Consider the following 18800-nt stretch of genomic DNA (forward strand, 5'->3'; position numbering starts at 1 on the left):
GCACCAGGATGGTATATCTTTGCCAATAGCCACCAGGAACACAACAGAACAACAGTCCTCCCCAGCAATGTGCTTCTAGGTAAAACTGCACTGAGGAGAGAAGTGGAACAGGAAAAAGAAAGTACAGTAAATATTCTTAGGAGTAACACTAGTTTTAATGCCAAACCCTGGCTGCTCTAACGTCTTCTACCCAGTGTTGATTATTTTGTTCTAGCATTGCATAAAGGCTTTTGTGTGCTATAAACCAATCAATTTTAACTTCACATGTACAGCTCATGCATCTTTGCGTGCAAAGTGATTCTCAAACAAGCTGCAAAATAAAACTGAGTTAGAAAGGCTGCTAAAAAATAGTCATTTTCAAGCATGTGCAAAATTTGCAAGGCCTAATAGGTGTCAGTTTTGCCTCTGGGAACAGACAATTCAAACAAACAAAAACCGCAAACCCCAAAGGAAAAACAATTGCAATAAATCGTTCAGGTTATATCTCTGGGTGCCTTACCTTTCTCAGAAAGGTCAATCAGCTCCCGGTGGATTCGATGTCAAAGCCAGCAGAAGGCTCTATAAGTGACACAGTAAGTACCACTTGCCTTGGTATTTAAATACTTCTTTGCCTCATGCCCTATCGGCATTGAGCTGGGTATGGGCAGCCCAAGGACTCTCTACTTTGGTTCTCCCTATGTCATCGTGCACTTGGTAAGTGTGTTGTATTTTACCTGCTGTTCATTTAGTTTCCTTTGTATCTCCTCAGAGTCACAAGTTTCATAGACGATAGGTTTAGATAGCTCTGATTCAATGTGGGCAAGCCATGACCTCAGGCTATTCATATTTTTATCCAGCTGCTGTACTGCAACCAGGGTCTCCTTCAGCTTCTTTATCCTGAAAAGTAAAACAAATGGCAGCATAAGTACACCCTGAAGGAGAAATCCCACATCATGTGTTTCAAGAAGTTTTCAGAGAAACCTAACTTAGATAGCAAGTTCTGTTCTGAAGTCTTCCTTTAACATGTAACAGAAGTATGCCTGCATGCATAGGTTCTGGTTAAATAAAATTAAGAGCTTACGAATACCAGAAAATATTTTCAAAGCTTCTGTACCTTCATCAGTTGAGTTGTTTGTTAAGAAAGGAAAACTTTTTAATTTTAATTTAAAAGTTGTTTATTTAACCAACAGATGACAAAAGTTCATCTTAAGACTACAAATAACGTATCCATTTAACCAGTACTGATAGTAGAGTGCACTGATTGAAAAGGCCTTTTTCACCCCAGTGATTCCTAAGCATTGTAGTACATATCATAGAATACTTTGGGTTGGAAGGGACCTTTGAAGGTCATCTAGTCAAACCGTGCAGTGAGCAGGGACATCTTCAACTAGATCAGGCTGCTCGGAGCCCTGTGCAACCTGACCTTGAATGGGGCATCTACCACATCTGAGGACAACCTGTTCAAGTGAAAAGACTCAGTCTTTGAATAAATAAGTTTTAGAGAAAAATTCAGCTGAGAACTTTGTGAGAAATCCTGAATCTCAAGGGCTGCTTTAATTTGTTCTTGGTCTTAATGGACTTCTTCAGATTTAAACAGATGAAATTGGAATGTAACTGCATGGTGACTTCTAAGTAGTATTTTTCTCGAGAACCTGACCCTGCAACAGGAATGGCCAGGAAAAATTGAATAGAAAAAAACCACTATTTAAGTGAACATTAAGCTTACAGAGTGAGGAAAAATTGACTAGACCTTCATACCACCTCAACATTTTTTCCTTCAGCCTATTTCAGCTGCAAAAACATCTGTCAGTAATTCCTTCCTTCTCATCTCCACATTATATAATATACATTAGTGGAATCTTAAATTGCTTCCAAGCCTTTTTCTTTTTCTTTTCTAGTTATGTAGTATCACAAACAATTTTGAGTAAGATTCCGTTTTATGCTTCTACTGCTCTTCCACATGCGTTTCAACAGATTGACTAAATCAGGTTGAAAAATACAAGACTGCTAGGTTCGTCAAACACAATGCCACTTAACTATCTTGTAATACAAGCAGAGCAATGCACATTTTTTCTGTAATAATAACCAGCAAAATTATCAAGTGTTTCCATATTTATATCCATAGTTGCAGTTCACCATGAAGAGTCTAACAAGGGTGTCATTTTCTGATCAAGGAGAAATGCAGAGATCTTAGCACCAACTTAAAAAACTTGAAAGTTTTTTTTCTTTTTCAAAGTTTTTATCTCTTTCTAGCCTTCTCTTTAGATCACAGATGGTAAAATCAAACATGCTTAAGAACAGTTCCAATGCATCTTCCTTGCCAGAGTCTCATGACCAACAGCTGAATGGCTGTGATCTGAAAAATAATCTTAGTAATTGTAAAAAATCTGGGCAATCTGAAAATCTGGCTATGAAGAGACTGAAGTCAACACAATGCTGAAAGACCATCCCACTCCCCATCAACAGGTTATCACAAAACACAGCTATGTGTTTAGCCTTGGAGAGATACTAGGAGAACAACTGATGTCTGGGGACACCACTCCTCATCACCTATGGTTGTGCATACAATGCTTTGCTGGTTTGGACCAATTGAAACTTGTGCACTGGGGGAGCAACATTGAGTATCACTCTTCTTGAACTCACATATAACTTTTCAGTCTCTGACATTAATTAAAAGGAGTGAAATCCTGTTAATTTTCTGCTTAAATTTTCAAAGCTGGATGCTGCTTATCCTTTGCAGGCACACTGGAGTGGAAAACGGAACAATGAATCACCTCAACCCTGTGCAGAAGCAGTGTCAAGTCTATCATCTGCAAGCCCAAGCTGTGGACCAGGTTTTTCTTGTTTACAGTTGTGTTGTACACTAACCTCTTTGTCAGATTTTATTATGTATTTTGCCTGCAACATCTGATAGAGGGCTGGCCATTTACAAAGTGCTGTCTTTGCCTCAGGCAGACTGCACAAGAATACATCACTGCGAGAGCAAAACAAAAAAAAAAAAAGCAACCCCAGCCCAAACAGAGATATTTTCAGTCACATGACCTAAGCTACTCAAGAGAGAAAACAGACAAAAACCATGACATACTAAAAGAACATTGCAATGAAAACCAAAACCTATCGATAAACCTGCCCTCCTGCCAAACTGCCACAATTCCCTGCACCTAAAATCCAAAAGGTTTTTTAAAAGAAGAAAAAAAAAAAACCCCACGAAAAAAAAAAAAAAAAAGGATGACTCCCTTCCTGCCCCCTGCTACATTTACTGTTAATACTGTTCTTTTTTTGTACTGAGTCTAACATAACAGATTCCTTGCCCATGGTACAAATAGAAGCAAATAAACAAGTGCTTTTTGGAGTATGTATTGCATTTCAGGCAAAACCCAGCCCAGCAGTGTTGTGCCTCTAGCTTCTCTGAAAATGTATCTGTGAACAAATCTCTTGAGTTTTCCTTCTCAATTTTAGCTGGCAGATGCCTATGCTCTTCATCTCATTGAATACCTTGCCTGAGTACAAATAATCCCATAATGTGTTTGCAACAAATGTAAGTCTTTCAAAAATATAACAGCTCAAAATCCTGTATCACCATGTAATGGCAGGGCCTGAAAGCTAATGAAAATAAAAGCTCTGCTTTGAGACTTGAATGGTTTATAATTTGGCCCATTCAAATACATGGTATCACTAGCCAACTGTACTTTTGACCTTTCGAGATTTTAATTACAAGATTATGTTTAAACACCTAATTAATCCAATAATTAAAATAATTCAATAGTCACGCTTCTGTTGCAACACTATACATGCTGCTGCAAGAGACCTGAGAACCCTTCTCCTTGATAATAAAGATTCTGCACTGAAATAAAAGGGGAGCCATGACACGGTTATTTTAAAGGTTGTGTTTTATGTAACACACACACACACACATCAGTCTTGCCACATTTTGCTAATACTTAAGACTATCAGAAGAAAATACTGCATTGTTTGGCTTTATTGTTAACTGACATAAACTCATCTGAAAATTTGAATGAACTTACGATGATTATGTTTCAGTGTTCCAATTACCGTACTTTTGTTTCCCCAAGCAAGTAATAACGTTAATGTCTATTTTACAATTAGAAAAGGCAATGGGAGAACAACTTCAAGCTGAAATTAAGCACAAAGAGCTTAAATCAACTAGTTCTAAATTAGACAGCCTTAGATTCCACTTAACCTAAACAGGAACAATCCCGTAAATACATAACAATGCATCATATAGAACTCATAGCTACTGCATTAGTCATTTAGACAGCTGGTTACTAATATTAAACTTTAAAAACAACATGAAAAAAGCCAGTAAGAGCATGTTAGCTCAGTCTGCACAAAGCCAGGAGAAAGCAGAATTTTCATTTATTTAAAAAAAAAAAAAATCTACTTGGAAATGGAAACAAAGTTTCCAGAAACACTCTATGAAACAGTGAAAAAATATTATACTACTAAAGGAAGTTGGGTTTTTTTTAAATCAGTTTAAAATAATATTTTTATGACTAAAAAAAATTTATTGTCCAAAGTACAGTAGTACTACGTAGCAGGCCACTAGTAATACCAGTTGTATTTGCTCTTCAGATCAGAGTTTCCCTTTCAAAGATTCAATTGCTAGAATTCTGCAAAACAACAGCAAAATTTCTAGAAAAGATAGTGTGAAGAGGGAGAAAAAGAAGCTGAATCCAAAACCCAAGAGATGCAGGCCGAGTTCAAGTATTACATGCAGTTACAAAACAATAATTAATGTTTAAAGGAGAGACCAGCTTTGATAAGTTAAGTCTGAAATACTTTCTTTACAGCCCCTATCCTTCTCTTTTTTTGTAGCCATGCCCCTTTGATAACAGAAACAGTGAGCAGACAAATACAAAATCTGCTTTCTCTTGTGTGTACATGATCTTGTATTTAAAAACAGCAGTAAAACCAGTCTAGCAGTTTCTTTCAGACAGCTAAGAGATTTTACTAGTTCTAAGTCTGCATCTGTAACAAAGAATTATTCTGGGATCCAAAAGTACCAGCTGCAAAATGAAGTATGCTGTTATCACTGTCACCTGTTTTAAAACTGAGCAAAAACCAGGAATTTCTAGCTAAGGTAGAGATTTCTACATATCAATATTTCAATTAGTTTCCCAGCAAGACAAGATTTCAAGAAAGAACCGTATCAATCAAAAGCAAACAAAATTAGCTGCCTGCCTTGTAATATCACAATTACAGTCTGGGAGATCTGAATCCACGCTGTTGTCCTCTGCCATCTTCACAGCATGCAAGTCCTCTGCCACCACCATGAAATTTTCCAGCGTTAAAAAGAAGAACTTCCACTCCAAAAGCCTGTAAACACTCTACTTTAGGTGGCGGGGGGAAGAAAGGGGCCACACTTCTCCTTGCTGGTGAGTACTGTACAGAAAATTTTGCACGCCAAACAAATGCTAGCAGCCGTTGCTTGATAACATGAGACTGAATGGTGACAAGTGGTCATGTTTCTAAATAAAACTTGCATTCATCAACATGTGCCAGAACTGATTCTCAGGAATGTGGATTGTAAGTACTAGGGGAAGGGATGAAAACACATACAACATAGCCTTCTTTGCAAAGCCTGAGCAGTTGCAGCAGTAGGACTGCTTCCCGGCTGTAAACATCACCAGCATTCTTTGCACTGGAGTTACATATCAGAAAAATTCATCTGAAAGGATAAAAATGTTCCAGGAGGACAGAAACAGAAGTCTCTGATGCAGCTACCTTTCTCTAGCTGTCTCTTCTGAGTTACACATCTCAGAACAGAGAGGTACTTTAAAAATGTGGGTAAGGAAACAGAATGTGAGAAAAAAAATGAGAGAAGCTTAATACAAATGAACAAAGAAGTTTCACTCCAGAGCATAAAATCAACAGGTAAATATTCAGACTGGATGAATATTACCATACTATATTACTAAAGCATTTCAATAGAGAACTTCCTATTCATTCACAGCTGTAGGAAACAAACCACTAAGAAAAATTCTCTCAGCAAGGAATGACTGTAGCTTCATAGAAAAGCACAGACTCTAATAATTTATTAATGCTTTCAGGGATCCAGAATATAAAAAGATGTATTTTATTCTCAACACCAGAACAATTAAACTACATTTACTGCAGAATTTACTGCTGAGTGCAGCCAAAATCATGTTATATGATACATTCCAAACTCCAAAATATTCTAACAGGAACACATATATAACAATATACCATAAAGAGTCTCTGGAGCCTTCTAAAAATTGTCTTGGGGGATGCAAACCATTTTGTCCAGTGGGAATTAGACATCATATCTGTACTTTGTACATATATTATTCAAAAGCTTGGGCTTTCAGCCTAAGCTACAACTGAACTAGTAAAATTTCCATAACTTAGCATAAAACCTCTCCGCTATTTACTTCCCAACTTCAGCAAAGCAACGTTCAAACTTTGCAGGTTTCGGTGTGGTTTTTTTTTCACTTCAGTAAGCACTGGAATAGAAAGGGTTATATATTTAACCGCATACAATAGTGCTGCACATGCTAGTTGAGAAAGCTAAACTGAAATAATCTGGAAGTAAAAGCAAATAAATATTTTGCATAAACTGGTTTAGAACTAGGACTTGACACCCTGCTTCATGATAACAGAAAAGAGAAAATTTAAGTGTCTAATATTGCATGTTATATCTCTCCACCTCAAGAATTATACAAAATCCATAATCCTTACTTGTCCCTAGAGAGAACACTAACCTCTAATGCTGAATAAACAATACAGATATTTTAAAGATGTGTTTTGCAGTTTCTGAATGCAATCATTTTTTACTGGAAACTTCCTGAACCTATTTGAACATTTGCCCGAGTAGGTGTTTCAAAAGACAAGCACAAAAATATGGCAAGTATACTTTATGTTCAACAACTGGTGATGTATCACATCCTCTGAAACCAGCAGGCTCCTCCACTGTAATGCACCACTTCCTGAATTAATTGTTCTGTAAGAAACATCCAGTGTTCATTACTTTAAAATGAACCACTATAACAGGAGGTGAAGCCACTAGAATGCTTCTGCTGTCCCATGCTTACAGATTTCAGAGCAGGAATGCAATAAAACCATATGAAAAAAAGAATGGATGAAAATAGATGACGAAACTAAACAAACCCTTTTGCTGCTAACAGGACTAAATTAGTACTAATTCATATGTCATTACATCACAGAAATATAAAGTATTTGTACACTTTATGAAGTACAAAATTGTGACAAAATTATTATCAGTAACAGGAGAGTCTGTAACACAGCTCATCAGAAAGTACTGAAACAAATGAACCATTTTTTTCACATATCAAACAACAACCATATATTTCTTTAAGTTATGAAAACTGCTGCTGTATTTTTGACCTTGAGTAAAAAGAAGCTAGCCCCAGTGTGCCATCTACCTGATGTTACTCTTCTCCATCAGTGAAAAAGTAATCAGGCAGAAAACCTAAGACTTAGTTTAGGAACTGCTTTTCTCTAAATCCAAAACTACAAATAAACTGTTTTGATTCCTCCACCAAGAATTTTTTAGAAAAGCTACATTTATAACCAGTTTTAAGCACTAATCCAAAGTGAGATGTCACTGGAGCAAGGCTAACTAACACTGACTGCAATTGATTAAAATTGACTGAAATTGACTGAAATTGACTCTTCTTGAAGAAATTATGTCAGGTACGGTACAGTGAAACAGGAAGGTGAATTTCACAGAAATGCTTTGATTGTTAAGAATAAACTAATTTCACAGTTAATGATGAAAAGGCAGACAATAAAAAGATTCTAGAATCATGATGTCTAGCATATTAATTTGTCTCATATAGTACTTAGAAACAAAGTTTACCTGGCTGCAATAAGATCTAGCAGATGTTGCCACCTGTCATTGATCTTGCTAAGTTTGTACTCAATCTCTGATGCCTTACTCTCATGGCTGGCTTTAGCAAGTCGGTCTCCCATTTCCTGAAGCTGGATTTTGCTCTTCTGTGTTACAGCAATTTCCTCTTGATAATCCTGGACAGTAAAGAGAAATCAGAAATTGGGTATTTATTCTGAATACACTCTGCTCTACACTACTAAAGGAACCACACACACAAATCCTGCTTTTCTGGTGACAAATACAGTACAGAGAAAACCTCTTCAGTATTAGATGTGTAACTGTGAACAACTTTATCATGTTATTGACACATTACAGTCTTGACAAGTGGTCTGTGCAGTGGGTGGGGAAATGGCTGACCAGTTGTACCCAGAGGGTGGTGGTGAATAGCTCCTGTTCCAGCTGGCAATCTGTCACTAGTGGGGTCCTCCAGGGATCAATATCAGGCCATGTGAAGAAAGGGTTTGTTGAATCTAGAGAAAAGAAGGCTCAGGGGAACTTTATCACCATGTTCAGGTATTTAAAGGGTGGCTACAAAGAAGATGGAGACTCCCTTTTTACAAGGAGTCACATGGGAAAGACAAGGGGTAATGAGCACAAGTTACTCCTAGGGCGACTGCAATGGGACACAAGAGGAAGATTTTTCACAATAAGAAAAATCAGCCATTGGTATAACCTCCCCAGGAAGGTGGTAGATTCCCCAACACTGGAAAATTTTAAGATTTGGCTGGACAGGGTGCTGGGACATGTAGTTTAGGTCATGCTTTGCTTAGAAAGGTTGGACCAGATGATCCTTGAGGTCCCTTCCAACCTGGTATTCTATGATTCTATGACTGATCAGAAAAATGAACACACATCCCCCCCGCAAAAAAAAAAAAAAAAAAAAGCAACCAAAACATATATACATCTGCTATAGTTCATCTCATTACAGGCAATTCTGATCGAACATTCAGTAAACCATTTAGATGCCTCTGACTTCATATTCACTTCATTTTCTATCTCCTGGAAGGTCCTACCTCAAGAAAGATAAGAAAGGCTGCATAGCAAGACAACACGCACACACACACACATAGTCTTACCAGAACTTATAAACAGCGCAAAGCAAAACATCTATTTCCGCTAATCCAGTATCTTATTTTCAACACAAACGAAGTAATCAGATAAAGAACAGCATGTAAGTGCATATGCACTGCACTATACCTTTTTAAGTTTCTCAATCATTTCTTCTATGAGGATGTCACTATTTTGAGAAACCTTACTTTCCATTTGTGTCAGCCATTCACAGAGTTCCTTGTTCTTCTCACTGAAGACAGCCCACTCATTCAGTCTCTCAGTAACTTGTTGTCGACGTAAGGATACCTTAAGACATTTGCAGAGAGTAAATAGAAATAAAATAGCAAATGCATTTAAGAGATGCTTGAAACACTTTGTGCCTCAATATGAACTCCTCTGGCCCTGCAGAAATGTTCCAGGCACATTCTTGCCATTAAAACAAACTGAAGATGATCTTAAGATCCTTTCTGACCTTAGCTATTCTACTATTCTCTGAAATTGCTATAGCAGTGGTACCATCTCAGACTATGAAAAGACAAAGATGGACACTGAAATCAAAATAGCAGCAGAGTGTGAGCAGCAATCTCTCCATTTTCAGACACTTGTACAACTACTTACTTCCTCCCTATTGTAATCTGCATCATTTCTAACCTTATATCAGCATTTCAGTTAAGATGAAGTCTGCGTCCGCCCTTTCATCAACAAAAGTGATGTGCTCTTTAACTACCATGTTAGGTTTAACAGGGGCATACATGTGATCTCACATTTCCCTTTTGCGGTTCTAAACTTCCTGGCAGCTTTCTGGGTATAAGCAATGGTTGAACAAAGTACTGCACTAGGTTAAATCCTGAAACACTCAGTATGCACAAAACTAAGACAAAACCTTTTTACTTGGCTCCCTCCTTTACCATAAACATACATGCAGTGACTGCACTGGCTCATTCAAACGCAACTCCCTCATAACAAGTTCTGTGCTGTTAATTGTGAAACATTTTTCCTGCTTTAGGGGTGGTTTTGAAGCTTTCACAGGTACCTTACATGAGATAACTATTTCAAAGTTAGCCCTGGTATATCTGGACTGTAATCTCTACTTAACCACAGAAATAACATGAGGATAATCTGAAAAGCTGTGCAAGGGAGACTCCACTACCTGGATTTCTAAGTGCAAAATGGGGGGAAGAAGCACACTCATAGCATGCTTCACCTGAAAATTCAAACAATACTCTTCATTTTGCAGACAAGTCATCCTCAGACTAACAGAAATGCAAAAAACAATGTCTGAAGAAGAAGCTACCAGCAGAACTGAAGGTACAACAGAGCTGGGAGGGGACATCCTTTCTGACCACAGCTCCTTCACCAAAGCACAGTAAACTATTACTTCTGCGTTTTCCCCAGCCAAGCCATGTCACAGTGTAACAACACACAATATCACTTTGCTGTTTTTTCAAAGCTGCATAAATATGACCTCAGGGCCATGACAAAGATCAAGAGATCTAGAAACGCTAGCAATAACTGAACAAAGCATTTCAACGTTTGCTTTCCCTGATTCAGCACAAGTTGTTTTGAATCTACATGTGCTTTCATGTGTCTTTTTTTAAAAGCTGTCATTTGCATTCAATTTTTCTCCCAACACTTTTGTAGCATGCATACTCATATCACTACTCAGTAATAGTACTTGCCTGGCGGCACAGCTCCTCCCACTGTCTGTGCAGAAGCTCTATGCGCTCACTGAGGACTGAGATATCATCTGCACTGATATATACAGACAGGGACTCCTTCAGCAAAGAGAGGTGTGCAAGGTCATCTGTCCATCCTTCAACAGCATTCTCCAGCTCCTTAAAAGAAGTTCAGAAGGAAAAAGGACCAGTTTTCTAACAAATAAAAATCTGAATGTAGAGAAGCACGAAGACAAGCATTGCTATGCCGCTGAATTAAAGCTCAGAAGCAGACCCACAATTTCAAGCAGACTGTTTCAGCCCCATTTAAAAGAAAAAGGAAACACCAACCCCACACAACACAATATTTTCATTTATTAGAGAAGTAAATCTTCAATAGGTAATATGTCAGTCTTGTAACAAGTCATCACAAACTAATATACTACTCAAATCTCTCTAAAGTTCAAAGGTATTTGAGAATTCCAAGTATTGGCTTGGACTTCTCTGTATTGAAAATATTTTCAAGCTGTAATTCATTTCTGAACTGAAAAGAATACAGCATAGGAGTGTTATCTGAGACCTCCCCAGTAATCTCCACCCAAATAAAAAGAAATAAACCATCAGTTTAGATACCATGAGTTTACATTTTTGGTTAGAATTTCTGTAATGAAAACACATCAGTATTTAGTGCTCCTACACTACTTTCAGACCCTGTTCTGATTTCACTTTGAGCAGATCTATATTTAACCTCAGGGATTCACACTATAGTGAGATCACTCAGGTATTATGATGACCAAACATTACATGGATAGTTTCTGTTACAGGGATGGCTGACTGATTTGCACATCACTAATGTGAAGCCTATTAACAACAGAATGGGTTACTGCGCAAAGGCAGGCAAAGATAAGACAACAGTCAACAGAGAACAAGTGCTTTACCTTGCAACGAATCTGCTCTGCATGCAACTCATCATGGTGCTCTGGTAAAGGCTGAGAAAGCTTTTTTTTGAATGATCTTAGCTTCTCCAGGGAGTCTGCTATGCCCTTTTCAGATTTTTCCCAGTCCTGAAGGCAGAACGTTTATTAGATTTCCATTCAGATCTGGATTACACTTATATCAGTTGATTTGCCTAACTAACCACTCAATGGTGAAAACTTTTTCATAACAACATGCCCTGAAATCCCCCTCTAAATAATACTCATAGTCTCAGAGCTTGAGTCACGTGTACAACTATCAATTTCTTTTGTGCGTAGGTTTCTGCTAGAAGAAATGCACAAGCCAATACCTCTTGCTATTACAATGTTGTCTAGATCCAACTCCATTCTTTCAGAAAAGCCTCTCCCTGCCAAAACTATTTTCCACTTCCTTTCTTGAAGGCCTGTATTAAACATGCCACTGTTATTTGACAAAAGCTTCATTCAGGTGCATTCAGAAAAGAAAAATGGTTTGGAATACAGCAAATTCAGGTCAGACTGAAGTACCTCAAAATAATGATTCCAGCAGCTGCACCCAGCTTTAGTGTTTGTATACTTTCCAAAATTTTTAATGTGTCCAATGCAATCAAGCCATACCAATCATTTGCCAAGTTTTACATGCCTCACCTGGATGTTAAAGCCTATTAAAAAGGTACTCACAGACAGAAAGGTCTCTCAAAAACCCATCAACCCAAAAAGAATGACAGCTGTGTGATACCAGAAAATATGGAACTTGTTTCTCTTAGCCTTCTGTTTCAAGATATTCTCCTTCTACCACTGCCTTTCTATTTCTCTCCTCCCCTCCTTTCCATACCTATGCCAGTATTTCATGATCATCTTCAGGATAGAGAATTACAAATCACAGGTCTTGCAAAAAAACTCTCTTTAGTGTCTTCTTTCTTCTCTCCTTAATAAGTATTATGACCTTACGTGACAATAGTCTGTGATATTCTTAATGCAACACATACTTTTCTAGAATATACACTTGTGCTTCCAGTTTGGTCAGAAGACCAATAAACCCCCATGTGTTTACAACCAAGATAGCATAATGTAATGAAGACGTGCTATCTGTGAGATGATTTATGAAATTTGTGTGGTAATTTACCTACTTTCTCATCTCCAATCACCAAATTTCATATTTTCATTTAGATATAACACTCCAGAAACTTTAGTCTCTCTAGGTAACAGCTTTCATGGCTAAAACATCCTAACATCATTCCACCTTTAGAAGCCAAGGTATGATGAACATAGCTTGAAAGAGGCAGAAAAATTTACTTATCTGAGCTTTTCTGAAATACTATTTTATTTTCTTGCACTGCTTTGATTCTTGCTATTTATGAACAAACCAAAAGTGTCTATAGTTCTGTAATTCTATCAGACCATTGAAACTACTCTAAAAGCACTTGTCTTATTCTATTAACAGATGCAAGTTCAATTTTCATCATCCTTTCTAGAATGAGTAACAGGGAAAACCAAACAGACCAAATTTAAATTCCAGCCTATCATCCTTAGTACTTAAAGATAGCACACATTCTGGACATTGCTTACATCAAAACAAAGTTCAGGTCTCCCTTCTCTAAGATCCCAGAAGTTTGTCTAAACTAGTAAATACTCAAGGCACTGGAAGGAAACACAGACTACTACATTGCTAGATAGATCTTGACACTGACATGTAGAAGGAATAAGGCAGGTCTAATTTTCAACACAGTAATGTGGTGGGTTGACCCCGGCTGGGTGCCAGCTGCCTACCAAAGCCACTCTATCACTCCCCCCTCCTCAGCTAAACAGGGGATAGAAAGTATCACAAAAGTCTTATGGGTCAAGATAAGAGAAAGATCACTGACCAATTATTGTAATGGGCAAAACAGACTTAACTTGGGGAAATTAGTTTAATTTATTACCAATCAAATCAGAGTAGGATAATGAGAAATAAAACCAAATCATAAAATACCTTCTCCCCACCCCTCTCTTCTTCCTGGGCTTAACTCCTGATTTTCTCTATCTCCTCTGCCCTCAGTGGCACAGGGTGTCAGGGAATGGGGGCTGTGGTCAGTTCATCACATGCTGTTTCTGATGATCCTTCCTCCTCAGGGGAACGACTCCTCACACTCCTCCCTTGCTCCAACATAGAGCCCCTCTCATGGGAGACAGTCCTCCACCAACCTCTCCAATGCAAGTCCTTCCCACAGGCTGCAGTTCTATATGAACTCTTCCCGCGTGAGTCCCTTCCAAGAGTGCATCCTTCAGGCACAGAGTGCTCCAGTGTGGCTCCCCCACAGGGTCACAAGTCCTGCCAGCAAACCTGCTCCAGTGTGGGCTCCCCCTTCCACAGGGCCACAGGTCTTGCCAGAAGCCTGCTCCAGTGTGGGCTTCCCATGGGGTCACAGCTTCCTTTGGGCTGTTGCTCTAGCTGCAGTTGATGTAGCACAGATTTCTCCCCCTGCCTCTTTTTAAAAAATGTATTATCTCAGGGGTGCTACCACCACTGCTGATGGGCTCAGCCTTGGTCTGTAGTAGCTCCATCTTGGAGCTGTCTGGCACTGGCTCTATTGGACATGGGGAAGCTTCTGGAAGCTTCTCAAAGAAGACACTCCTGTAGACTGCCGCTACCAAAACCTGGCCATGCAAACCCAATTTTAAGTATGCATAAAAATTAATCACCTCTGTGCAAAACAAAACATGTTTTTGCTCTTTGTTGAAAATAGGACTGGTAGAATTATCCATTATTGGTGGAGTTCTGGAAGTATTAATTTAAAAGATATCAGCCAATATACAAGCCTGCTATGAAGTACTACCACTCCTAGTTTCAGAGGTGGTGAAAAGAAATTGTGAATTTGTGTAGCGTATGTGTAATTCCTGGATGTGTGCTTATCCCTTGAGAATGCTTTTCTTCATCAGGACTTACAGTGAGAAAACATGAACTTGCTGAAGTACAGAAGAAATTACACACTTACTTTCAGTAGTAAGGCAAGCTGTTTCTTTTGTTGCTCCAGCTGGGTGCTAGCTATCTTCCAGCGCTCCTGAATTTCAGTAAGCTCTGTCTGCAGGGCCGCCTCAGCTTCACTGTCAGCAGAGAGCAGCAATTGCTTCCCAGCTTCCACAGTGAGGATGTAACTCCCTTGCTGCCTTAGGAGAACTTTCTCTTTAAGCTGAAAATATTAACAGTTTTCTGCCACTTTAGTTATTTTAAAAATAAAAATTCTAAATAAATTATTTTTATTTCATTTTAATTATAATTAGGAATTCAGTATAATTCCTTCTCAAGCCCATACTTTAAAAGATTGCATACCTTGGCTTAAGCAGGAGCTACTGCCCAAATGCTTTACACTAACCTGCAGCAGACCTTTAAAAAAATTTCTCAAAAGATAAAGACATGAAAGACTTCTTTCACCCAAAGCAATATCAGTATCTCGATTGCTCTTAAAGAGAAATAGTTTCTCTAGAGACTATTATTCTTATAAGCATTATTATCATATGCACCATCCGGCCAAAAAGCTTGAAGACACCAAGCTGCTAAATAGATATTGTTAATCTCACATGTACATATGACACTCAAGGTATTTCTTTTGATTAGGTAGAATACATTCCTCAAACAGGAAATCACTGTTTTGGGGTTTTTTTTTTCAAGACAGTTTCAGTGTGACACTAGCTACAAAGCAAAACCAGAAACAAATAAGCCTCAAGCGAGAGGGTCCAGTAAGGTCTTCATGTTCTTTGTGAACTCCAACTTCCAGTTCCAAAGAAAAGCTAACATCCAACATTACTTTCTGCAAAGCAGATAGTTTTAATCTAATACATTTTACAGATTTCTTTTAAATTATGAAGGCTGTAAAGAAGGTGGGGATTTTTTTCCTCTTTCTCCAAACACACAGGACATACCTGCAATTCATCCAGTAGTGTTCTGGCTTGCTGCAATGGGATAGGAACATTGTGCAGCCCACTCACAGGTTGACAGGATATTTCCACCAGCCACTTGCGCAGCTTCTCTGCCATCTCCCTATAGCGTTGCCAGTGGTGAATCTGGCTGTCAATGATCCCCCTCCTCTGCTGTACCCGGCGAATTACTCCTTGCCATTGATTACTTAAAAGAGTCAGCTTCAGATTAAATTCATCCCTAATATAAAAAGATAAAGATACATAGTAATCTTCATACTTCTGTCTATTTTTTAATAAAATAAACTGAAGGGAAAGGGAAGATGTTTTCTGGCTGTCAGTTATGAAACACTAGGAGAAAAGTACTGAAGTCTCATGAGAGCTGACTGAGGATGAGAACTTCACACTGCATGTATTGGGAGAACCAAATGGCTCCAATTATTGAGAACTTAAAAAAAAAAAAAAAACAAAAAAAAAAAAACCCTTTAATATCCAAAACTCTTTTACCTTCTCCCCAGAAATATACAAAGAAAACCCACAGATTTTGTCAGTTTGGATTAGCCAAATTCATAGTAAATAATGGAGATTGCACAATTCACTCCCAGATTTACTACTCAGTTCAAAGCAGGCATAAGATACACAAAGCATTAACAAAATTCTCACATCCCAATAAACAGCTCCTCTTATACTAGGACCATGATGCCCTTAGCAAATTCAATGCATATGTACAAGTGTGAAGCCACTGGTGTTTCACTGAGTTTCATCCATTTGATCATAAGTGTCAAAAATAAAATCTCAGCAATGCATTCCTATTCCATCACATTTAGGCTGCAGGTCTTCTGATATGGCAGCAGATAATCCTCTTGATAGAGGGAAATCCCCAGCCAGATACATCATGTGTAACTCACTACATCTGTCACTGCAGGCTTCTTTGGTGAAAGTAACATTTTGAAAGTACATCAAAATAGACATATGTGTAATGTGCTTGATAATCCAAGCCAAATCTTTGCCAGAGAAGCAGCCTTAAAGCTGTTGTATTCCCAAATGCATTCACACGTTCACATAACCCACTGCATCTTACAGAACACTGTCTTGTTTAAGAACTGTCTAATTAATATCTTAACCACAGCTATAGTAAATTCTATTTCAGTAGAGCATGATCTGAACACTGACATCTGCTACCTTCTCTGTTTGGAGGTCTCCCACTAGTCGTATTACTCCACGTAACCAGCCGAAGTAACAGAACAGGAATGTTTACCTGTCATCCACTTGTCCTTGTTCTAAAAGGTGCTGCCCATCAGAGATAATTGAATGCAAAATCTGCTGGCGGCTGAACATCTCTGCCTGGAATAGCTGTCGTGCAGGAGACAAGGAGGTTAAAACAAGATTTTACATTGTAATTCAAAACCAAGATTTTATAACTTAATTCAATCAAACCACACACTGGTAAAAAAAGAATAAATCCAGGTATTTACTCTTATTTAAAATTAATTCAATGGGAGTTTTGTCACAAACTTCAATAGAAACATTTAAAAATATAATTTATGGAGTTGTCAGTTCTAGTAATTATTATTAGCTCCCTGAGATTTAAATTAAAACTATTAAAAAGATAAATGATATCAATAGAAGATAATGTTTTATTCTCTAAACAGAATTGTGTGATTTGCACTATAATTTACAACAGAATTCAGATAGGGTATTAACTGCATGGACAGAAAGGGCACTTTTTATTTTCTGACATGTTTAAGAACATTACAGTCATTTGCCTTGTTAAACTGAATTTATGCATGCAGATTCTGTGTGATAATGTTATACAAACTTTGAATACAATTTTACACTGCCAACAGAATTTGAAATGGCATAGAAATGATCAGCCACGTGTAGAAACTAAAAATCACTTTTCTGCTTCTTCCAATTTTTGCAATTTATTTTCCAATTTTCCCCATCAGTCACACTAAATTTTCACAACGCTTCTAAAACTCCCTTATTACTTAAATATTACTTAAGATAAAAAATACTTAAGTACTACTTAGACAAGTATGACATGAATACTGCTTAAATTTACTTTTAAAATATATTTTCTTTTAGTTATGGACCATGTCTCTAGATAAGGCTGTTCAGGAATCTTATGTCGATGAACGTACAACCAGGCATCAGCTCAGGAGTAGATCGCCTCCCTGTTCAAAAGGTTTTCAGAGAGATTAAAAGAGAAAGAATCTTGGTATGAGACTTGGGATCTTTTTTTTTTTTTCTGTTGTAAGGGATGGTGTTTGCAGTTGACAGAAGTTTACCCTTGCCTGAACTGAGAGCCACTATTGCCCAAATCAAGATTACACTTTTCTTATTTGTCTTTCCACCACTTGTGATGTACCTATCCCTGCATCTGCACTGCCAGCAAAATAACACCCATCGCCACCTGCCCAGTTAAATCCCTCAAGCACATTGTATGCAGTTAAGGACTTCTAGATGACAGACTAATCTTTCAAATGGAATTTTGCTTCTCTGAATCACTGAGTTAATTTTGAAAACGTTGCCCAGGTCATAAATTCTCCACTAGAAAAATATAATATTGTCTAATTTCCTTGCAGAAGTACTTGATAGTATTCTTTGAATACCTTGGCTTTTATGAATGAGTGAGCCTGAACTAGAGGGAAACTAATTGCTCTATTATCTCATGAAAAAACCCACAATACTGTGGGGCTGAGAATTTCAGAAAGCTGAGCAAGAAGGCAGAAATTGTACTTCCTGACACGCCTATTTCTTTCAAGTTAGGGAGCCACAACTGGTAAAAAAAAAAAAAAAAAAAAAAAAAAAGCCGAAGCAAAACAAAATCAGACCCCAAAACCCAAACAAAAACAAAAACAAACAAAAACCCCCACCAAATCCTCAAAAGTGACAATTTTAGTATTTCTTGAATAGGATGGGTGAAAAAAAGATTGTCAAGGATAAGGAACTCTGCTTAGAGTGGAGGTATTCAAGCCCTACCCAAAAGCAAGAGATTTCTGTCAACATCCACTTGCTCCCTGCATGTAGACTGTACTTAACAGGAATACCCCATTATGTGGGACCACTTGCCACCCCAATTTCTTCTTATATGTAGATCAGTATGAAACATAGAAATAGAAATTCAAAGGATAAGAAAAGGAGGGCAGGTGCTGGAACACACAGTGTTGGCTTGCAAGAATCTGGAGAATTGCACTAGAAAGAGTGCAAGATCATCTTGAGAGGCTTATCTGATGCAGACGCCAGTGTTACTGCATGAGTTTTGAAAAAGGCGCCACCTCCTTATTGCTGGTTTGTGAATTTCAGTGGCAAGTTATTTCTACATAAGGCCACTGAGGTAGCTGGCTTTCTTTTTGTATAAACATCAGCAAA

At 38.0% G+C, this 18800-nt stretch overlaps 1 protein-coding gene across 2 annotated transcripts in view; it reads right to left on the bottom strand.

Moving 5' to 3' along the window:
• Positions 1-18800, bottom strand: part of SYNE1 (spectrin repeat containing nuclear envelope protein 1) — a 295836-nt gene that overhangs the window by 31350 nt on the left and 245686 nt on the right. Inside the window, exons 122-129 of one of the 2 annotated variants that reach the window (XM_065680584.1) lie at positions 16684-16778; positions 15432-15666; positions 14507-14701; positions 11517-11642; positions 10603-10758; positions 9071-9229; positions 7841-8007; positions 714-876 (exon numbers count right to left, since the gene is read on the bottom strand). In XM_065680584.1, coding sequence (XP_065536656.1) covers positions 714-876; positions 7841-8007; positions 9071-9229; positions 10603-10758; positions 11517-11642; positions 14507-14701; positions 15432-15666; positions 16684-16778 — 1296 coding nt within the window. Of the gene's footprint in view, positions 1-713; positions 877-5181; positions 5738-7840; positions 8008-9070; positions 9230-10602; positions 10759-11516; positions 11643-14506; positions 14702-15431; positions 15667-16683; positions 16779-18800 lie in introns of those variants that run through there. The other variant, XM_065680583.1, reaches the window with a different exon arrangement.

Source organism: Lathamus discolor, chromosome 5 (assembly GCF_037157495.1).
Source record: "Lathamus discolor isolate bLatDis1 chromosome 5, bLatDis1.hap1, whole genome shotgun sequence".
In the NCBI taxonomy this organism is placed as follows: domain Eukaryota; kingdom Metazoa; phylum Chordata; class Aves; order Psittaciformes; family Psittacidae; genus Lathamus; species Lathamus discolor.